This window comes from Salmo salar, chromosome ssa20 (genome assembly GCF_905237065.1).
Source record: "Salmo salar chromosome ssa20, Ssal_v3.1, whole genome shotgun sequence".
In the NCBI taxonomy this organism is placed as follows: Eukaryota; Metazoa; Chordata; class Actinopteri; order Salmoniformes; family Salmonidae; genus Salmo; species Salmo salar.
Window position 1 is genome coordinate 92,367,920 of NC_059461.1, and position 24,000 is coordinate 92,391,919.

The 24,000-nt window shown below is 43.4% G+C and overlaps 1 protein-coding gene across 7 annotated transcripts in view; it reads left to right on the top strand.

The window, feature by feature from the left end:
• fndc3a (fibronectin type III domain containing 3A) overlaps window positions 1-20,425 on the top strand; it is a 187,963-nt gene extending 167,538 nt beyond the window's left edge. For all 7 annotated transcript variants that reach the window (XM_045704129.1, XM_045704130.1, XM_045704128.1 and 4 more), the window contains 3 exons: window positions 885-1,051; window positions 2,409-2,539; window positions 20,090-20,425. In XM_045704129.1, coding sequence (XP_045560085.1) covers window positions 885-1,051; window positions 2,409-2,539; window positions 20,090-20,401 — 610 coding nt within the window. In that variant the 3' untranslated portion in view covers window positions 20,402-20,425. The remainder of the gene's footprint in view (window positions 1-884; window positions 1,052-2,408; window positions 2,540-20,089) is intronic.
• The last annotated feature ends 3,575 nt before the right edge of the window (window positions 20,426-24,000 follow it).

The window sequence follows — 24,000 nt, forward strand, 5'->3', positions numbered from 1 at the left end:
ACCAGCTGCAGGTTGGTAGCCTGGTTAAACCCTACAGTATCATTAGGACCAGCTGCAGGTTGGTAGCCTGGTTAAACCACACAGTATCATTAGTACCAGCTGCAGGTTGGTAGCCTGGTTAAACCCCACAGTATCATTAGTACCAGCTGCAGGTTGGTAGCCTGGTTAAACCCTACAGTATCATTAGTACCAGCTGCAGGTTGGTAGCCTGGTTAAACCCTACGGTATCATTAGTACCAGCTGCGGGTTGGTAGCCTGGTTAAACCCTACAGTATCATTAGCCTGGAATCTCTGGATGGAAATATATGGTATATATGTACTATCATTATAAAACAGGTTGTATGGATGCTGATTGGCTGATAGCAGGGAGTTATTCACCACAATCCCCGGGTAATACCTGTTCCGTTTGAATTATCCGCTGTCCCACAGCCCAGCCAGGCAATTTATGAACGTAATCCCCCCCCCGCGCTTTAGTTGGCTAACTAGCAAAGGAGAAGTAGGTAGTCGCCGTAGCAACCTTGCTTGCTTATAACGTCCATGACAATCGAATAGACAACCAGCCCGTTTGGCGTGCAACTTCAAGAATCTCAAATCTAGCAACTTGCTTTTTGTGCCAGGACTAAAGGAAAGGTGGGGATACCTAGTCAGGTGTCCAACTGAATGTATTCAACTGAAATGTGTCTTCCTCTCTGAATCAGAGGCCGGGATTTTCACAATGTCAGAACAATAGATCGACTGGCAAGACAGGTGTTTATATGGTGCCGCTTTTGAAACTGTAACCTTCAGTTTTAGCGAAGTGTTAGAAATGATTCCAACTGACTGTGTTGCCTTGTCCACCACCTGTTTTATAGCTTTCTCCCTGTCGTCCCCTCTCTCCTCTCCAGGTTCGTCTCCTTGTACAGAGGGCCCTGCCACACTCACAAAGTCCAGCGGCTCAATGAGTCTACCTCGTACATGTTCCGCATCCAGGCCTTCAACGAGGCGGGCCAAGGCCCCTTCTCCACTGTTTACACCTTCACCACCCCCCGCTCGCCCCCTGCTCCTATTAAAGGTACATCTCACCCCTTCACCAGCCCATTCCTGTCCTGTTGTCTCCCATCCTCTCACCTCTGTAATGTATAGACCTTCACCAGCCCATTCCTGTCCTGTCCTCTCCCATCCTCTCACCTCTGTAATGTATAGACCTTCACCAGCCCATTCCTGTCCTGTTCTCTCCCATCCTCTCACCTCTGTAATGTATAGACCTTCACCAGCCCATTCCTGTCCTGTTCTCTCCCATCCTCTCACCTCTGTAATGTATAGACCTTCACCAGCCCATTCCTGTCCTGTCCTCTCCCATCCTCTCACCTCTGTAATGTATAGACCTTCACCAGCCCATTCCTGTCCTGTTGTCTCCCATCCTCTCACCTCTGTAATGTATAGACCTTCACCAGCCCATTCCTGTCCTGTCCTCTCCCATCCTCTCACCTCTGTAATGTATAGACCTTCACCAGCCCATTCCTGTCCTGTTCTCTCCCATCCTCTCACCTCTGTAATGTATAGACCTTCACCAGCCCATTCCTGTCCTGTTGTCTCCCATCCTCTCACCTCTGTAATGTATAGACCTTCACCAGCCCATTCCTGTCCTGTTGTCTCCCATCCTCTCACCTCTGTAATGTATAGACCTTCACCAGCCCATTCCTGTCCTGTTGTCTCCCATCCTCTCACCTCTGTAATGTATAGACCTTCACCAGCCCATTCCTGTCCTGTTGTCTCCCATCCTCTCACCTCTGTAATGTATAGACCTTCACCAGCCCATTCCTGTCCTGTTGTCTCCCATCCTCTCACCTCTGTAATGTATAGACCTTCACCAGCCCATTCCTGTCCTGTTCTCTCCCATCCTCTCACCTCTGTAATGTATAGACCTTCACCAGCCCATTCCTGTCCTGTTGTCTCCCATCCTCTCACCTCTGTAATGTATAGACCTTCACCAGCCCATTCCTGTCCTGTTCTCTCCCATCCACTGTCCTCACCTTTCAGTCTCACTGTCCTCACCTTTCAGACTCACTGTCCTCACCTTTCAGCCTCACTGTCCTCACCTTTCAGACTCACTGTCCTCACCTTTCAGTCTCACTGTCCTCACCTTTCAGACTCACTGTCCTCACCTTTCAGCCTCACTGTCCTCACCTTTCAGCCTCACTGTCCTCACCTTTCAGCCTCACTGTCCTCGCCTTTCAGCTTCACTGTCCTCACCTTTCAGACTCACTGTCCTCACCTTTCACACTCACTGTCCTCACCTTTCAGCCTCACTGTCCTCACCTTTCAGTCTCACTGTCCTCACCTTTCAGCTTCACTGTCCTCGCCTTTCAGCCTCACTGTCCTCGCCTTTCATTCTTAATCTTTGGCCGTGTTGTACTCTCTCTCTGTAGCGCCCCGAGTGGAGCGTGTGGAGGACATGTCTTCAGTCTGTGAGGTGAGCTGGGAGCCCCTGCTGCCCATGAAGGGAGACCCCATCATCTACACGGTGCAAAGCATGATGGGTAACTCTGAGTACAAACAGGTAAGAAGATGTGATTTGTGTAGCACTGGATGGGGGGGGGAACTCACCACAGCTAATTGTCGAGTGTGTAACACCCCACTGAAGTCATACCACGTTAGCTTGTCCATGAATTCACGTCACTGTCTTAAGTCATCGCTGTACAACACTGGTCACCATCAGCTGGTCGATGTCCAAGGCATTCCTGAAGGTAGAACTACTCCGGCCTTCCCAGCAGCCCCAGAGACCTGTAGAAGGTTAACGAGCTAACGTTGCCCATGAATGGAAGTTAGGCTAGCGAGCAAGTATTTTAGCTAGGTAGCCTTAAAAGCGTGTTCTGTACGACAGAGTGAGGGACTGTTTCATCAACATGAAAGAGAGGAGGAGGAGGGCGTTGGTATTTCTCTACAAGTAGGGTGAGTCAACATGTTCTTCTACTTACGCACAAAAGCAGGCACACACACACACACACACACACACACACACACACACACACACACACACACAAGAAATCAGAACCATGGACAGACTTGAATGGGTACAACCAGCACTGCAGCTGTAATGAATGACTACAACCAGCACTGCAGCTGTAATGAATGAATACAACCAGCACTGCAGCTGTAATGAATGGGTACAACCAGCACTGCAGCTGTAATGAATGGGTACAACCAGCACTGCAGCTGTAATGAATGGGTACAACCAGCACCGCAGCTGTAATGAATGGGTACAACCAGCACTGCAGCTGTAATGAATGGGTACAACCAGCACTGCAGCTGTAATGAATGGGTACAACCAGCACTGCAGCTGTAATGAATGAATACAACCAGCACTGCAGCTGTAATGAATGGGTACAACCAGCACTGCAGCTGTAATGAATGGGTACAACCAGCACTGCAGCTGTAATGAATGGGTACAACCAGCACTGCAGCTGTAATGAATGGGTACAACCAGCACTGCAGCTGTAATGAATGGGTACAACCAGCACTGCAGCTGTAATGAATGGGTACAACCAGCACTGCAGCTGTAATGAATGGGTACAACCAGCACTGCAGCTGTAATGAATGGGTACAACCAGCACTGCAGCTGTAATGAATGGGTACAACCAGCACTGCAGCTGTAATGAATGGGTACAACCAGCACTGCAGCTGTAATGAATGGGTACAACCAGCACTGCAGCTGTAATGAATGGGTACAACCAGCACTGCAGCTGTAATGAATGGGTACAACCAGCACTGCAGCTGTAATGAATGGGTACAACCAGCACTGCAGCTGTAATGAATGGGTACAACCAGCACTGCAGCTGTAATGAATGGGTACAACCAGCACTGCAGCTGTAATGAATGGGTACAACCAGCACTGCAGCTGTAATGAATGGGTACAACCAGCACTGCAGCTGTAATGAATGGGTACAACCAGCACTGCAGCTGTAATGAATGGGTACAACCAGCACTGCAGCTGTAATGAATGGGTACAACCAGCACTGCAGCTGTAATGAATGGGTACAACCAGCACTGCAGCTGTAATGAATGGGTACAACCAGCACTGCAGCTGTAATGAATGGGTACAACCAGCACTGCAGCTGTAATGAATGAATACAACCAGCACTGCAGCTGTAATGAATGGGTACAACCAGCACTGCAGCTGTAATGAATGGGTACAACCAGCACTGCAGCTGTAATGAATGGGTACAACCAGCACTGCAGCTGTAATGAATGGGTACAACCAGCACTGCAGCTGTAATGAATGGGTACAACCAGCACTGCAGCTGTAATGAATGGGTACAACCAGCACTGCAGCTGTAATGAATGGGTACAACCAGCACTGCAGCTGTAATGAATGGGTACAACCAGCACTGCAGCTGTAATGAATGGGTACAACCAGCACTGCAGCTGTAATGAATGGGTACAACCAGCACTGCAGCTGTAATGAATGGGTACAACCAGCACTGTGAGTCAGGTGAGAGAGAGTGGAGGGACAGCGAGTCAGGTGAGAGAGAGTGGAGGGACAGTGAGTCAGGTGAGAGAGAGTGGAGGGACAGCGAGTCAGGTGAGAGAGAGTGGAGGGACAGTGAGTCGGGTGAGAGAGAGTGGAGGGACAGCGAGTCGGGTGAGAGAGTGGAGGGACAGCGAGTCGGGTGAGAGAGAGCGGAGGGACAGCGAGTCGGGTGAGAGAGAGAGCGGAGGGACAGCGAGTCGGGTGAGAGAGAGCGGAGGGACAGCGAGTCGGGTGAGAGAGAGCGGAGGGACAGCGAGTCGGGTGAGAGAGAGCGGAGGGACAGCGAGTCGGGTGAGAGAGAGCGGAGGGACAGCGAGTCGGGTGAGAGAGAGCGGAGGGACAGCGAGTCGGGTGAGAGAGAGCGGAGGGACAGCGAGTCGGGTGAGAGAGAGCGGAGGGACAGCGAGTCGGGTGAGAGAGAGCGGAGGGACAGCGAGTCGGGTGAGAGAGAGCGGAGGGACAGCGAGTCGGGTGAGAGAGAGCGGAGGGACAGCGAGTCGGGTGAGAGAGAGCGGAGGGACAGCGAGTCGGGTGAGAGAGAGCGGAGGGACAGCGAGTCGGGTGAGAGAGAGTGGAGGGACAGCGAGTCAGGTGAGCGAGAGGAGGGACAGTGAGTCGGGTGAGAGAGAGCGGAGGGACAGCGAGTCGGGTGAGAGGCAGCCTCACCCCTGCTCCTTCACCTCAGACTGACATTAACATATTACCAGTGTGATTATATACCAAAACATTTACATCATTTCAAAATGATCTGAGAAGAACAACATTGACAGGGCAATTCAAGCGTAGCCAACATGCAGTGATAATGTACTGGTCCTATAGCCTTACTGTACAAACCTCACTGCTACAGAACTGCTACAGAACTATAGCCTTACTGTACTGCTACAGAACTATAGCCTTACTGTACAAACCTCACTGCTACAGAACTGCTACAGAACTATAGCCTTACTGTACTGCTACAGAACTATAGCCTTACTGTACAAACCTCACTGCTACAGAACTGCTACAGAACTATAGCCTTACTGTAGCCTTACTGTACTGCTACAGAACTATAGCCTTACTGTACAAACCTCACTGCTACAGAACTGTGTTTAATAGCTTAACGTTGCACATTCTTACGGTTTTAAGTCATGTTTAAAAAAAAATCAGAGCGGTAGATATCGGCTTGCATCAGGAAGTGTTCTTGACTCAGCAAAAGGCTGGTGACCACTCTGCTGTACAACAACTACATTATGCAAATAGACGGATGTTTTCTGTTGTGCCCGTTAGCGCAGCTGTACGAGTTCTTCATCAGGCCGGATGGTGATTCCTCTGTCTAAATGCAGCGTTATGATGATGGACGTTGATCCCTGACGAGACCCCAGGTGTCTAGCTTCCCTCTCCATCCCTCTCAGCAGTAACTCTTAGCAGGCTAACCTGCCGTTATGGTGGGCTCAGCAGTAACTCTTAGCAGGCTAACCTGCCGTTATGGTGGGCTCAGCAGTAACTCTTAGCAGGCTAACCTGGACTTATGGTGGGCTTAGCAGTAACTCTTAGCAGGCTAACCAGGGGTTATGGTGGGCTCAGCAGTAACTCTTAGCAGGCTAACCAGGGGTTATGGTGGGCTCAGCAGTAACTCTTAGCAGGCTAACCAGCCGTTATGGTGGGCTCAGCAGTAACTCTTAGCAGGCTAACCAGGGGTTATGGTGGGCTCAGCAGTAACTCTTAGCAGGCTAACCTGGACTTATGGTGGGCTTAGCAGTAACTCTTAGCAGGCTAACCAGGGGTTATGGTGGGCTCAGCAGTAACTCTTAGCAGGCTAACCAGGGGTTATGGTGGGCTCAGCAGTAACTCTTAGCAGGCTAACCAGGGGTTATGGTGGGCTCAGCAGTAACTCTTAGCAGGCTAACCTGGGGTTATGGTGGGCTCAGCAGTAACTCTTAGCAGGCTAACATGCAGTAATTTGTATTTTTTTTTATTAGGGTATCCATTAGCCAATGGCAACAGCTAGTCTTACTGGGGTCCAACACATAGCGAAAAAGACATTACAGACAAAATACGTTTTTTAACATACATTTAAAAACATGAGCATGTAGTGTTTTATGTGTGCATTCGAGGTCTTGGTTGGACCCGTTTCCCGAAATGGACCTGGGGCTTTCCCACCCGGACCCTATATGCATAAATATATATTTTTTAATATAGAGACCCAATTCCGTCCAGACTCGGTCCGATCTGAGTGAGGGAAGCAGCAGAAAAGTATCTTTTTTTAATGTTACTTTATTAACCGGAGCTGATAAACCGCGAGAGGAGGGGGAGAGGCGAGGCTCTAGCAGGTGGGGAGGAGGAAGAGAGAGGGGACCGCAACCGACCAAGCCGACTCAAGCTATAGTAGACTAATAGCTGCCATAGCTAGGTTATTTATCATCAATATGATGATAGTACCCGTCTTGACTGCATCAAACCAGGAGAAGTAAGTTAAGCTAGCTAACGTTAGCTAGCTAGGCTAATTGAGACTGTAGTGTGTCCTACAGTTACAAATAACAACAACAACTCCATTCAGGATATGAAGTAGCAAGCCTACCTGTTGTCTCTTAGTCATTGTAGCCTGTTCTTTAACTTTTTTAATTCCATCATTTTAATTCCATCTTCCAGCAGTGGTGTTGGAATCTGATTGGACCCTTCCAGACAAGTCAGTTTAAATTACACATACCCGAGACAATCATGTCAGATCCCGACCCAGACTCGTGGATCCGGACCCGCTCGGGTCCCGGATTGGGTCTCAGGTATTCGAGGACAGGTGAATCCGTGAAGGCCTCTAGTATGTGTCTATCAGAGACACATACACTACCTGTCCAAAGTTTTACAACACCTACTCATTCAAGGGTTTTTTTCTTTATTTTTACTATTTTCTACATTGTAGAATAATAGTTGAAGACATCAAACCTATGAAATAACACATATGGAATCATGTTGTAACCACAAAAAAAAAAGGTGTTAAACAAGATATATTTTATATTTGAGATTCTTCAAATAGCCACCCTTTGCCTGGATGACAGCCATTGAATCTGTATGTTTTGACCATGACAGTTTACAATCTAAGGTAACACCAAGTTATTTAGTCTACTCAACAGCCCCACTATTCATTACCAGGTTTAGCTGAGGTCTAGACCTTGGGGAATGATATGTATCAAATACAATGCTCTTAGAGATGTTCAGGACTAGTTTATTACTTGCCACCCGGTCTAAAACTGACTTCCACTCGTTGTTTAGGGTTTCAGTGACTTCATTAGCTGTGGTTGCAGACACGTATAAGGTTGAATCATCAGCATACATGGACACACTGCTTTGTTAAATGCCATTGGTGGGTCAATGGTAAAAAAATAGAAAAGGGTAGAGGGCCAAGAGAGCTGCCCTGCGGTACACCATTACAGAGAAGCTTCCATTAAAGAAAACCCTCTGAGTTCTATTAGATAGATGGCTCCGAATCCACAATATGGCAGAGGTTGAAGAGCCATAACAGTAATGGCTATGGTAATGTTGGGCTCAGAGGCTGCTGCTGGCTGACGCTAATCTGCCTGGATATGACAACCAAATTAAATAAGGAAGCTGTATGTGTCTGCCATTTTACACAGAGCTTTGTCCTTTCATCACTCCAATCACAGGCCTCCAAGCTACAGAGGCAGACCATGTCTTCTGTCTCCCTCCTACTTCCTTCCTGAAAATTAACCTCCCTTTCCTCTCTACCTCTCTCTTTCCTGTATCAATTCAAGTCAAAAGGCTTTATTGACACGGGAAACATATGTTAACATTGCCAAAGCAAGTGAAATAGATAATAAACAATACAAATGAACAGTAAACATTACACTCACAAAAGTTCCAAAGGAATAAAGACATTTCAAATGCCAGTGTTGTAACAGTGTTGTAACGATGGGCAAGTAGTTAAAGTACAAAAGGAAAAATACATAAATATGGGTTTTATTTACAATGGTGTTTGTTCTTCACTGGTTGTCCTTTTCTTTTCACTGTCTCCTCTGTCTCTCTCTCCCTCGCTGTCTCTCTCTCTCCCTCGCTGTCTCTCTCTCCCTCGCTGTCTCTCTCTCTCTCCCTCGCTGTCTCTCTCTCTCCCTCGCTGTCTCTCTCTCTCTCCCTCGCTGTCTCTCTCTCTCCCTCGCTGTCTCTCTCTCTCTCCTCGCTGTCTCTCTCTCTCCCTCGCTGTCTCTCTCTCTCCCTCGCTGTCTCTCTCTCTCCCTCGCTGTCTCTCTCTCTCCCCTCGCTGTCTCTCTCTCTCCCTCGCTGTCTCTCTCTCTCTCCTCGCTGTCTCTCTCTCTCTCCCCTCGCTGTCTCTCTCTCTCTCCCTCGCTGTCTCTCTCTCTCTCCTCGCTTCTCTCTCTCTCTCCCTCGCTTGTCTCTCTCTCTCTCCTCGCTGTCTCTCTCTCCCCCTCGCTGTCTCTCTCTCTCTCCCTCGCTGTCTCTCTCTCTCCCTCGCTGTCTCTCTCTCTCCCTCGCTGTCTCTCTCTCTCTCTCGCTGTCTCTCTCTCTCCACGCTGTCTCTCTCTCTCTCCTCGCTGTCTCTCTCTCCCTCGCTGTCTCTCTCTCTCTCTCGCTGTCTCTCTCTCCTTCTCCTCTCCTCGCTGTCTCTCTCTCTCTCTCTCCTCCTCGCTGTCTCCTCTCTCTCTCTCTCTCCTCGCTGTCTCTCTCTCCTCGCTGTCTCTCTCTCCTCGCTGTCTCTCTCTCCTCGCTGTCTCTCTCTCCTCGCTGTCTCTCTCTCCTCGCTGTCTCTCTCTCTCTCTCCTCGCTGTCTCTCTCTCTCTCCTCGCTGTCTCTCTCTCCCTCCTCGCTGTCTCTCTCTCTCTCCCTCGCGTCTCTCTCTCCCCTCCCTGTCTCTCTCTCTCTCCCTCCTTCTCTCTCTCCCTCGCTGTCTCTCTCTCCCTCGCTGTCTCTCTCTCCTCGCTGTCTCTCTCCTCTCTCCCTCGCTGTCTCTCTCTCTCTCTCTCCCTCGCTGTCTCTCTCTCTCCTCCTCGCTGTCTCTCTCTCTCTCTCTCTCTCTCTCTCTCTCTCTCTCTCTCCCTCGCTGTCTCTCTCTCTCTCTCTCGCTGTCTCTCTCTCTCTCTCCCTCGCTGTCTCTCTCTCTCTCTCCCTCGCTGTCTCTCTCTCTCTCTCTCCCTCCTGTCTCTCTCTCTCTCTCCCTCGCTGTCTCTCTCTCTCCTCCTTCTTCTCTCTCCTCGCTGTCTCTCTCTCTCTCCCTCGCTGTCTCTCTCTCTCTCTCTCTCTCTCTCCCTCTCTCTCTCTCCTCGCTGTCTCTCTCTCTCTCTCCTGCTCTCTCTCTCTCTCTCTCCCTCGCTGTCTCTCCTCTCTCTCTGTCTCTCTCTCTCTCTCCTCTCTCTCTCTCTCTCCCTCGCTGTCTCTCTCTCTCTCTCCCTCGCTGTCTCTCTCTCTCTCCCTCGCTGTCTCTCTCTCTCCTCGCTGTCTCTCTCTCTCTCTCCCCTCGCTGTCTCTCTCTCTCTCTCCCTCGCTGTCTCTCTCTCTCTCTCCTCGCTGTCTCTCTCTCTCTCTCCTCGCTGTCTCTCTCTCTCTCCTCGCTGTCTCTCTCTCTCTCTCTCCTCTCTCTCTCTCTCTCTCTGTCTCTCTCTCTCTCTCTCTCTCTCTCTCTCTCTCTCTCTGTCTCTCTCTCTCTCTCCTTCTCTCTCTCTCTCTCTCTCCTGTCTCTCTCTCTCTCCCCTCGCTGTCTCTCTCCTCTCTCTCCTCGCTGTCTCTCTCTCTCTCTCTCCTCGCTGTCTCTCTCTCTCTCTCCTCCTGTCTCTCCTCTCTCTCCCTCGCTGTCTCTCTCTCTCCTCGCTTCTCTCTCTCTCCTCTCGCTGTCTCTCTCTCTCTCTCTCTCTCTCTCTCTCTCTCTCTCTCTCTCCTCGTCTGTCTCTCTCTCTCTCCCTCGCTGTCTCTCTCTCTCTCTCCCCTCGCTGTCTCTCTCTCTCTCTCCCCTCGCTGTCTCTCTCTCTCTCCCCTCGCTGTCTCTCTCTCTCTCTCCCTCGCTGTCTCTCTCTCTCTCTCTCCCTCGCTGTCTCTCTCTCTCTCTCCCTCGCTGTCTCTCTCTCTCCTCCTGTCTCTCTCTCTCTCCCTCGCTGTCTCTCTCTCTCTCCCTCGCTGTCTCTCTCTCTCTCTCCTCTTTTCTCACTCTCTCTCTCCCTCGCTCGTCTCTCCCGCTTCTCTCTCTCTCTCTCCCTCAGTTCTCTCTCTCTCTCTCCCTCGCGTCCTCTCTCTCTCTCTCCTCGCTCTCTCTCTCTCTCCCTCGCTGTCTCTCTCTCTCTCCTCCGCTGTCTCTCTCTCTCTCTCCCCGTCTCTCTCTCTCTCTCTCTCGCTGTCTCTCTCTCTCTCTCTCCTCCGCTGTCTCTCTCTCTCTCTCCCTCGCTGTCTCTCTCTCTCTCCTCTCTTCTCCTCGCTTGTCTCTCTCTCTCTCTCGCTTGTCTCCTCTCTCTCTTTTTTTATATTTTCTTTTTTATTCTTTATTTCTCTCTTTCGCATTTTTTTTTTTGTTTTTTTTTCGTTTTTTTTTATTGTTTTTTATCTTTTATTTTTTTTCTTTTTTATTATATTTCTTATATTCGGTTTCTTTTCTTTCATTATTTTTTCTTTTTTTTTTTCTTTTCCTCCTTCTCGCTGTCTCTCTCTCTCTCTGCTTCTCTCTCTCTCCGTTTCTCTCTCTCTCTGTTCTCTCTCTCTCTCTCCTCGCTTCTCTCTCTCTCTCTCTCCTGTCTCTCTCTCTCTCCTCTTCTCTTCTCTCTCCTCGCTGTCTCTCTCTCCCTCGTGTCTCTCTCTCTCCCTCCTGTCTCTCCTCTCTCTCCCCTCTTTTTTTCTCTCTCTCTCTCCTCATTAATCTCTCAACCCTAACTGTCTTCGCTGTCTCTGTTTCTCCTGTTTCTTCTCTCAACAGCCCATCTTCTCTCCCTTCTCCTCGTTTGTCTCGCTTTTCTCTCTCTTCTCCTGGCTTTCTCTCGTCTCTCTTTCCTCTCGTCTGTCTCTCTCTCTCTCCTCTCCCCTCGCTCTCTCTCTCTCTCCTCTCTTCTGTCTCTCTCTCCTCCTCTCTGTCTCTCTCTCTCTCTCTCCTCGCTGTCTCTCTCTCCCCTTCTCTCTCCTCTCTCTCTCTCTCCCTGCTCTCTCTCTCTCCTCTCTCTCTCTCTCTCTCTCCTCGCTGTCTCTCTCTCTCCCTCTGTTTCTCTCTCTCTCTCCTCGCTCTCTCTCTCCCTCGCTGTCTCTCTCTCCCCTCGCTGTCTCTCTCTCCCCCCTCGCTTCTCTCTCTCTCTCCCTCCTGTCTCTCTCCTCTCTCTCTTGTCTCTCTCTCTCGCTTCTCTCTCTCTCCTCTCTCTCTCCTCTCTCTCTCTCTCTCCTCGCTTCTCTCTCTCTCTCCTCTCTCTCTCTCTCTCTCCCTCGCTGTCTCTCTCTCTCTCCTCGCTGTCTCTCTCTCTCTCATATAGACATTATATATATGCAAACGATGTATATATATATAATAACGATATATATATGCAAGGTTTTATTATATTTTTTATATCAAACTTTATATATAGATGTACACTTATTATATATAATATTTCCTTAACCATCCAAACATATATAGCAAGGCGTGTATATACCAAACATAATATATAATAAAACATTAATATATACGCAAAACGTGTATATATAATAAATAAACATATATATATGCATAAACGTTATATATATTATATGCATAAACATTAATATATATATATATGCATAAACGATATATATATACGCAAACATTAATTATATATCGTTCACCAAATATTGTGTGTAATAATATTAATTTTAATGCAGGCATTAACCAACAAATAAACGTTACTTAACGACATTATTATATACCAAACATATATATATATAATAATGTATATATATCCTATATATATCGCAAACTATATACGCAAACGATGTCTTATATATATATACCAGGCATTATATATATCTCAAACATTATATATATATAAATCATAGTATTTTATATATATGTATAGCAAACATATATATATATCTTAACTATTATATATATGCATACGTATATATGTCGCAAACAGCAACTCATACATTTATAACATATATTCATGAAACGTTAGTAATGGTAATACGGGCGTTGGTTTGTATATATGTAAAATGCGCCAGCCATGTATATGTAAATAAATCGTTATATACTTAACGTTAATAATAATAATATAGTTATGTAATAGCGGGCACGTAGCGCTAATAACGCGTGTATATATATGGCGTTAATAGCAAACCAACCATACGGAAACAGTGTGTAACCATTCAACGATGTGCGAGAATATGCCAGGCGATGTGTGAGCAGTGTAAGCGACAATAAAAGAATATGTAATATAATATATGCATGAAACAGGTAATAATAATATAACGTTAATATATGTATATATATGTATATATGCATAGTGTGTATATGTATGCATAACGTTAGTGTATGTATATTATACTTGAACGATGTGATTATTATGCTAGCAGATATTATGTAAAATCATTAGTAATAGCAAGAACGTTATGTAATAGCAAACAGTGTGTATACTTGAAACGGTAAACCATGTGCAAACATTGAAACAATAGCAAACGTATGTAACGTTATTGTCGCCAAACTTGAGTATATATGTAGACAATAAGCAGGCATGTTAATATAATATTATGTAAAAACAGGCAACAATATGTAAAATAAAATATGTATATGTATTAACAAACATGCTATAATAATAGCAAGCGTATGTGTAAGCAAACGTTAATAATAGCAATAGCAAACGATGTATAATAGCAGGCATTATTATGTGAAACAGTAATAATAGTGTATGTATATGAAACTAATATATGAACAGTGTATGTGAAATAATAAAAAATAAGAGCATTGGCGATGTAATATATGTAATAAGCCGCCGAATAATAATAATAAGTAAATAGCGGTGTTAATAATATGAACGTTAATACTTAAATGTGTGTAATAGCGAACGCAGTAGATAATGGCAGAGCAGGTGTGAACTAATAATATGAGCAGTGTGGCGAACGATGTGTAACTTACCTATGTATATTATGTAAATAATAGCAGGCATTAATGTGAATATGTATGTATATGTAATAATAACAATAATAATAGCAAAACGTGTCTCCTCTCTCTCCCCTCGCTGTCTGTCTCTCTCTCTCCCTTCTCTCTCCCTCGCTGTCTGTCTCTCTCTCTCTCTCTCTCCCTCAGCTGTCTCTCTCTCCTCTCTCTCTCCCTCGCTGTCTCTCTCATTTCTCTCTCTCTCTCCCTCGCTGTCTCTCTGTCTCTCCTCGCTGTCTCTCTCTCTCTCTCCCTGCGGTGTCTCTCTCTCTCTCCCTCGCTGTCTCTCTCTCTCTCCTCGCTCTTCTCTCTCTATGTCGCAGACGTGTATATAATATAATTGATTATGTCGCAGAACAGTGTATATATGGGCGTGTATATATGCGCAAACGTTATATATATGCATAAACGTTAATAGCAACGTGTATATTGGCAAAAATAAACGATGTTAACATAATAGCAAACCGATGTAGAATATTAATAGCAGGCAGTGTGTAGACCTTAATAGCAGAACATGTGAATAATAATAGACATTAATATGTAATAGCAAACGATGTATAATAACCGCAGGCGTTATATATATGCATAACGTTAATATATATGCATAACGTGTATAATAAGCAGGCATTAATATGTACTTAGGCAGTGTGGAATATGTGAACGTTAATAGCAGGCGCCAATAGCAGAGCGATGTGAATAATAAAGCGAACGTTGTGTATGGTAATAGAACGTTAGTGGTGTATGTAAATAGCAGAATATGTAATAAAAATAATAGCGATGTATGCGCCAGGCGATTATGTATATGCATAACTGTCTCTCTCTCCCTCTCTCTTCTCTGTCTCTCTCCTACGCTGTCTCTCCTCCTTCTCCCCCCCACACAAGCTGTCTCTCCTAGCTGTCTCCCTCGCTGCCCCTACTGTCTCCCCTCGCTGTCTCTCTCTCCCTCGCTGTCTCTCTCTCCTCGCTGTCTCTCCTCTCTCTCTCTCTTCTCCCTCGCTCTCTCTCTCCCTCGCTGTCTCTGTCTCTCTCCCCTCGCTGTCTCTCTCTCTCTCTCTCTCCCTCGCTGTGTATATATATGCGTCGCAACGTGTATATATCATCGCAAACGTTATGTATATAAGCCAAACGCGTGTATAACGCATGAACAGTGTAATAAGGCGGTACAGATAGCCAATAAGCAGAGCATTAATAATAGCGGGCGATTAATATGTAATAGCAGACGTTATTGTGTAGACAATAGCAAACGACGTTAGTGTATATGTTCATACGCAAGATATATACTATGTATGCAATAAATAGTGTGTATGTAAGACGATGCTATGTCGCAGCATTAATATATGTCGCAAACGATATGTATACGCAAACGTGTATATATAAACGATGCCAACAATAGCAAACGATGAATAATAGCAAACGTTAGCCAACCATATATGAAACGTTAATATGAATATATATGCAGCAAACGATGTGAAACCGTTAATAACGGAGCATGCATAGACAATATATATATATATATACGCAAAACGGTGTATATATATGAACGCAGGTGTGCAGAGCTATGTGTAGAACCATGTATGTATATATGTGCAAACAGTGTATATATGCGCAAACGATGTGATGCTACCTGTATATATATCGCAAACGTCATTATATATATAAATCACGCGGAATATATATAAATAAATATATGATATATATATCGCAAACGTGTATGTACTTAGTGTATATATACTGTTGGTAAAGATAATAGCAAGTGGTAATATGGCATAAAACGTGAATATATATGCGCAAAACGATGTGTAAGAACGTGTATGTAATAAGCAAGAACGTGTGTATAGCAGAGCCAATATGAAACGTGTGATTATATATATATATAAAAATCATAATATTATGTTGCATAAATAGCAGTGTATGTACCAGGCATTAATAATATGTAATAGCAGGCGTGTAATATGGGCAGTGTGTGTGTATGAACGTTAATATGTATGCGCCAGGCATTTAATAATATATGCAACGTTTAATAGCGGGCGATGTGCATATAGCATTGTATATGTGGGCCATGCATAACACAGTGTATGAATAATAGCAGACAGTGGTGTATATTTATTAATAAATAAGCAGAATAATATATTACATAAAATTAGCATTGTATATATACATGCGATGTATATATATACATGAGCATTATATATATATAAACATTAATATTAATAAAAACGATTATATAATACAGCAAACGATGTATATATATGCATAACAGTATATATGTATAAACGTGTATAATAACGAAGCTTGTATATGTATATATAAACATATATATATATAATAGCAAACGTTAACCATATATGCATAAACGTGTATGTCGCAAAATATATGAAACAGTGTATATGCGAATAATATAGACAGTGTATATATGTCATAAAACGTTAATATGTGCAGATATGCGCCAGGCAGGTGTGTCTTGAATAGCAGGCAGGTGTATATGTGAGCCAATAGCAGACGTTAATATGTATGTAATAATGAATGACATCTAACCGAATATGTAATAGCAGGCGTTGTGTGTATATAGCAACAATATGTATGTATGGGCAGTGTATGTAATAAAAATAAACATTAATATTAATAAAAAATACGTTAATATATATATTATGAGCGTAATATATATCCAGGCGATGTGTGTAATAGCAGAGCGATGTATATATATAGAGCGTATATATATACATAACGATATAAATATATATATATGTCTTGATTATATATAAATATATAAGCAAACATTAATAATATGCCAAAACGTCGCAGGCGATGTACGTGTGTGTATGTATGTAAATAAGCAAATAATAAATACGCAAACCAAATAAATATGTGATATATATAATATGAAGATTATTATGCATAACATGTATAATAATATATCATCGCAAACAGTGTATATATGTCACAAATACCCGAAACGTTAATATACATTATATAATAGCAAACATTAATAATAATATATATACGCAAACATATATATATATATATACGCAAACGATGTATATATATAACCATAACATATATATATATATATATAAACATTAATATATATATATATATACATAACGATGTATATATATATATAGAAACGATAACTATATACGATACTTAAACATTATATATATGATGAAACGCGTGTATATGATTAAACAAACAGTGTATATATATATATATTATCATAAACGTGTATATATATATATATGCATATTATTTTTTATATAACATATTATATATATACAATTATATATATATTACATAACGATATATATATATTATCGCAAACATATATATATTACACATACTTAAACAAGTATATATATATATATAATTTTTTTTTTGATATATATATTAATAGCAAACGAAGTATATATATATGTAATAGCAAACATTATATATATATATGCATAAAACATTAATATATATATATATGCTGTCTCTCTCCCTCGCTGTCTCTCCCTCGCTGTCTCTCTCCTCGCTGTCTCTCTCCCTCGCTGTCTCATCTCTCTCCTCGCTGTCTGGCTGTCTCTCCCTCGCTGTCTCGCTGTCTCTCTCCCTCGCTGTCTCGCTGTCTCTCTCTCGCTGTCTCTCTCTCTCTCTCTCCCTGGCTCTCTCTCTCTCTCTCTCTCTCTCTCTCTCTCCTGGCTCTCTCTCTCTCTCTCTCTCTCTCTCCTCGCTGTCTTGTGTGTATGTAATAATAATAGCGAGCGATGTATATACATATGAACCAATAATAATAATAAATAATAATAATTATTATGTAATGCAAAGTTATTGTAATGCAGGCGTTAATATGTAATAGCAACGTTATTAATATTAGCGGGCAGTGTGTAATAATAAACGTTATTAATATATAGCAACGGTGTGTAATAATAGCGAGCAGTGTATGTATGTGGAAACAATTAACATATGTAAAACCATGAACGGTGTATGTGAATAATAGAACAGTGTGTAATATCATGGAGCCAATAGCGAACTGAGTGTGTGGCGGCCAATACGTTAATATATTAAGACGGTGTTATAACGTTAATATGTATATACTTGAGCGTTAATAATAACCAATAAGCGAACGTTGTATGTAATGAATAGCCAACAATACTTGAGAGGGCCATGTATTAATAGCCAATAGTGCTGGACCATATGTTAATAGCAAATATGAACGTAGCAGGCAATATGTAATAAAACCGTATATATATAAACGTATATATATATATACATAACGTGTATATATATATATACGCAAACGTATATATATATATACACCAAACATTATATATAAACGATATCCATATATATATATATATATATGAAATATATACACCAAACATTACATATATATATCCACATACCAAACTATATATATATACATATATATAATGTTATATATCCATACTCTCATAATGCTCTCTCTCCACTCCTCTCCCAATGCTCTCCCACTCCACTCTCTGTCTCTCTCTCCCTCGCTCTCTCTCTTTCCCATGAATATGTAGCAAACGTGTATATGTGCGAAACGTGTATGTATGCGCCAGGCGTTAATAATAGCAAACGTTAATATGTAATGCAGAGCATTGCAGACAATAATGAGCAGGCTTGGTGAGCAATAATAGCCAATAGCAGGTGTGTATGTAATAGCAGGCAGTGTATGTAACGTTAATATTAATGCATAACGTTAATATATCGGCATATATCATTATTATATATACATAATAACGTTATATATATCATAATATATATATATATATTTATTATATATATGCGAACATCAAATATATATATATTTATACTTGAAACGGTAATATGTAATAATATATATTTTCTTGAAATCATTAATATATCGCAAACGACTATGCCCCAAGAATATATACCACGATGTATCGCAAACGATGTGCAAATTTTATATTATATATTATATATATTTGTTATTATCCAAAATTTATTATATATATATCATATTATTATATCATTTTTTACCAAATTATTTTTTATATTCGCTGTCTCTTGCGTCTCTCTCTCTCTCCTCTCGCTCTCTCTCTCTCTCTCCCTCTCTGTCTCTCTCTCTCTCTCTCTCTCTCCTCGCTGTCTCTCTCTCTCCTCTCTGTCTCTCCCTCCTCGCTGTCTCTCTCTCCCCTCGCTGTCTCTCTCTCTCTCTCTCTCGCTGTCTCTCTCTCCGCTCTCTCCCTCGCTGTCTCTCTCTCCCCTCGCTGTCTCTCTCTCTCCTCGCTGTCTCTCTCTCCTCTCCCTCGCTGTCTCTCTCTCCCTCGCTGTCTCTCTCTCGCTCCGCTGTCTCTCTCTCTCTCTCTCTCTCTCCTCGCTGTCTCTCTCTCTCTCTCCTCGCTGTCTCTCTCTCTCTCCTCGCTGTCTCTCTCCTCTCCTCGCTGTCTCTCTCTCCTCGCTGTCTCTCTCTCCTCGCTGGTCTCTCTCTCCTCTCTCTCCTCGCTGTCTCTCTCTCTCTCCTCGCGTCTCTCTCTCCTCGCTGTCTCTCTCTCCCTCGCTCTCTCTCTCTCTCTCCTCGCTGTCTCTCTCTCCCTCGCTGTCTCTCTCTCCCTCGCTGTCTCTCTCTCTCCCTCGCTGTCTCTCTCTCTCCCTCGCTGTCTCTCTCTCTCTCCCTCGCTGTCTCTCTCTCTCTCCCTCGCTGTCTCTCTCTCCCTCGCTGTCTCTCTCGCTGTCTCTCTCTCTCTCCTGTCTCTCTCTCGCTCTCCCTCGCTGTCTCTCTCTCGCTCTCCCCTCGCTGTCTCTCTCTCGCTCTCCCTCGCTGTCTCTCTCTCTCTCCCTCGCTGTCTCTCTCTCCCTCGCTGTCTCTCTCTCCCTCGCTGTCTCTCTCTCCCTCGCTGTCTCTCTCTCCCTCGCTGTCTCTCTCTCCCTCGCTGTCTCTCTCTCCTCGCTGTCTCTCTCTCCCTCGCTCTCTCTCTCTCTCCTCGCTGTCTCTCTCTCCCTCGCTGTCTCTCTCTCCCTCGCTGTCTCTCTCTCTCCCTCGCTGTCTCTCTCTCCCTCGCTGTCTCTCTCTCCCTCGCTCTCGCTGTCTCCCGCTCTCTCTCGCTGTCTCCCGCTCTCTCTCGCTGTCTCCCGCTCTCTCTCGCTGTCTCCCGCTCTCTCTCGCTGTCTCCCGCTCTCTCTCGCTGTCTCCGCTTCTCTCGCTGTCTCTCCTCTCTCGCTCGCTGTCTTCTCCGCTGTCTCTCTCTCTCCTCTCTCCTCCGCTGTCTTCTCTCTCGCTGTCTCTTCTCTCTCCCTCTCTCCTCCAGGTGTATTCTAACCTCTATCCTCTCTTCTCTCTCCCTCTCTCCTCCAGGTGTATTCTAACCTCTATCCTCTCTTCTCTCTCCCTCTCTCCTCCAGGTGTATTCTAACCTCTATCCTCTCTTCTCTCTCCCTCTCTCCTCCAGGTGTATTCTAACCTCTATCCTCTCTTCTCTCTCCCTCTCTCCTCCAGGTGTATTCTAACCTCTATCCTCTCTCTTCTCTCTCTCCTCCAGGTGTATAAAGGTTCTGCCACGTCCTACCAGATGCCCGGCCTGCAGCCCAACAGTGAGTACCGCTTCAGGGTGTGTGCCATCCGCCAGTGCCAGGATGCTCCAGAGCTGAGTGGTCCCTACAGCCCCACGGTGACGCTCTCCCCCCAGCGCAGTGAGCTGTCAGCGGGCAGTGTGAGCAGTGTGGGCCCCCGGGCTGGAGCTGATCCCGCCAGGCCCTTAACAGATGAGCAGTGGGCTGCTCTCATCATCATGCTCTGTGCAGTCATCTCCATCCTCATCGCTTTCATCATCCAGTACTTTGTTATCAAGTGAGCTGTATCTCCTTTCGTTTCCTCTCCTCCGTCTCCTCCTTTCCTTCTCCTCCAAGCTGCAGGGTTACAGCTTTAATTTCCCGTTGATGTTGTAGTTTATGTTTGTAGTTTATTTCTGTTGTCACCTCTGGGTGATTATGATTAGCAGAGGGAGGGAGTCCAGGAGGCAGGTAGGAAGTCCAGAGGAAATGATATAATGTATTGCTATGATACCTTCCTGTCTTCCCCCCCTCCCTAACCTCCCTTTACAGAAGCCTCTCAATGTTTATCAAGACTCCGCTGTGGTTGGTTACCCTGCACAGAATAGAGTACCACATTATGAGTCATAATACCCATAAGACCTAGCGGTCAAACAGGGAAATGGTTCCAATAGTTTTTCCACCATTCATTTTTTTCCACATAGGGGATTTTAGAAACACTTACAATTAAGGGCTGTGTTGCGTGTAGGCTAACCCTGGCGTGACATTTTGATAACCGTGTAAATCTCTTTCAGACAAGGTGACTTTTGTCAATATATGTATTTACCATGCAAAACTTAAATGCTAATTAGCTGCTAATGTGGCTATCATAAAGAACTACAAATCCCATGATGATCTGGACGAGACTGACGAATCGAGGCAAAGGTAACAATATCTGGATTAACTATCTAATGTTAGCTAAATGTAGTAATGAATAAATTGGCTAAAAAAAAAAATGTAAATGGACAATTCTGACAACTGTCTTGTGCAAGTTTTAAATTGACACAATACCTGTTAACTAAGGTGTCAGCTAGAGATGAGGTGCAGGAGCATGCTGGGATTTGTAGTTTTGCATGTTGTCTACTTTGACGCTTATTAGCATTTTCACGTCTGAGAGTAAAATGGAGCCGAAAAATATTGATATAAGTCCTAGAGAGATTTACACGGTTATCAAAACGTCACGGCAGTGTTAGCCTACACAAAACACAGCCCTTAATTTTTAAGTGTTTCTAAAATCCCCTATGTGGGGAAAAAAAAAAATGAAGGGTGGAAAAAACTATTGGAACCATTTCCCTGTTTGACCGCTAGGTTTTATGGGTATTATGTCACCTCTCCACTGTGAGGCTCTATACTTCGTTGTGATTGGTTAACCTGTACAGAATGGATAATGAAGGAGCAGGGATATAGGGTTAAAAGAAATTTCACTCATCATGTACGTGTCCGACCATATATATGTATAGATTATTCATTTATTTATATCTGAGTTTAAAAGGGGGCCGGTATGAAACTATATTAGTATGTAGGTTTCTATTATGTAGCCTATGTGCTGTTATAACCTGGGACCTGATTTTGGCCAGTGTTTTGCACAGAAGTGCATGTTCAGATGCGCAGGTGTAGGTGTGCCACAGTTACACATGCTGGCTTCACGTGCTCGTTGGGAAATAGGAAACTGGGCAATGGTAAGTCTGACCAGGATTTGTGTTCCAAGTGCTTTTGAAGTCAGAATAATTCTTCAACCGATTTAGATTCAAGCTAGCTTGCTAGGCTTGCTAACATTGCTTATAATAAAGTTAGCTAGCTTGCTTAACGTTGACAAAATATGGTCAGACTGGCTACGTTTATCCAAATGGATACAGTTCTAATTGTCAGAAAGTGATTTGTCATTTGTTTTGGTTGAAAAGGTTAAAGGTCAGTGGTGAAATGTCTCAACTCGATTAACGACATTTTCTCAAGAGTTTCCCCACTTGTAATTCCCGACTTCTTCATTCAAGTGAAATTTCCGACTGGGAACTCGGAGCTTCCGATAACTCCGCTTAGCATGTGAACACAGCAACAGTTAGGAAGTGGCTGGATGATGGGATTGGGGGGGGGGTTCATCTGAGGTCAGAGGTCAGATGTACCGACAGAGATACCTAGGAAGGGGGAAGTGGCCCTCACACCTTCTGTAGTTTATATAAAGGGTTAAATAGAGAGGAAGAATAAATATCCAATTCTTGTTTGCATTATAGAACATTCATTTAGCACTTTCCAACTTTCTTGCTGTTCAGAATGTGTAGGGATGCAGAAGTTGACTGGAGAAATGTTTAGTATATTTTTGTATAGTGCAGACACAAGGACCTGTTAGTTGTTGGAGAAATTAATCGCTCAGAAGTAGAGTTTAGGGGGAAAAAAAATAAATAAAAAAAACCCCCAAACTAACACAATGATGATGAATAATTCTAATTATTTTTACTATCATATAGTTATACTGTAGCTTGTATTTACAATCATGCAGAATTATTTAATTTTTTTTCTTCAGCACAAAACATGTACTTGGCTTTACTATCCTTATTCTGCCTCTCTGTTATTTTTGTTTTCTTCATCACTACTTCATTTTGCACCTTTAGTGAAAGAGGGAAACCTTGACTGAATGTGTCTTGGTGTTGCTATCCATTTTTTATAGATCTACATATTTTCAGAGTATACCAGCCCTACAGGTGTTTTAATAAAAGTTCTAGTACCTTCCACATGATGGGTTCTCATGGTAACAACAGATGGGTTTTATTTTCTCCCGTCGGTATCAGACCAGTTTGTTGTTTTCAGAGGATTAAAGAAAACAATCATTTCTCTGAATTTTTTTTGTTTGTTTTTAGTTTGTTTCTGTTTTTACAAAATTATTATTATTATTTTTTTTTTTTTAGAAAACACAATTTGTTTTTGTTTATTTTATTTTTTTAGCAATATTGATTTGATGTTAGTAATAAACATATAATACGTATAATAATAATCATGATGAAATTAAATAATAGTATTTGGAGGATTATCAACGTTTCTGATTTATTTTGATTTCTTTACATCAGAGTCATTCATGTGAATATCTATTTTTTATAAGATTGTACTATACGGTATTACATAGATTATGTCCAGAGAATATAAGAAAATACCTAAGTAGCTAAATAATCATAAACCATGAAAAGTAGAAACTACCGCAGATCAGAACTGTGTTAACTCGTACTTCCTGTTTAATCTATAAAGTTTGGCCTTTTTTTTGTTTGTTTTTTGCGGACACACACTTGTCACGCCATTTCACCCGGTGTATGGCGCTATACGTCACGAGGGGGGGGTGTCGTAGATTTCAGCGTTCATATGGGTGCACACAGTATAGAGACCCAGCTGAGCACTCGCTCAAGTCTGGATGGTGGGATCTCTTCAACACACCGCTAAAGGTTTGCTAGTGCGGGGGGCGTGTACAGTACAACGACTTTCAAAATCACATTAAACCACTGTCTTTCCTCCAGTATTGTCTTGTGATGGATCTTACGGTTTCATCAGGGGGCCTTAAAGAAGTAAACAAATGGCATCGCTGAATTCACGCTATTGTTTTCTTATTTCACGCTGCCGCAGAATAGAAAGAAGCTAAACAAATGATTTTGAATTTCATTGTTTATTAAAGTTGAGAGATAACAGTCACTCAAAGTAAGGGAATGTTCAATGAGGCTGGGTGTTTTAGTATTCCTCCAGGATAATGTGGTGTAGTTGGTAGATAATGTGGTGTAGTTGGTAGATAATGTGGTGTAGTTGGTAGATAATATGGTGTAGTTGGTAGATAATATGGTGTAGTTGGTAGATAATATGGTGTAGTTGGTGGATAATGTGGTGTAGT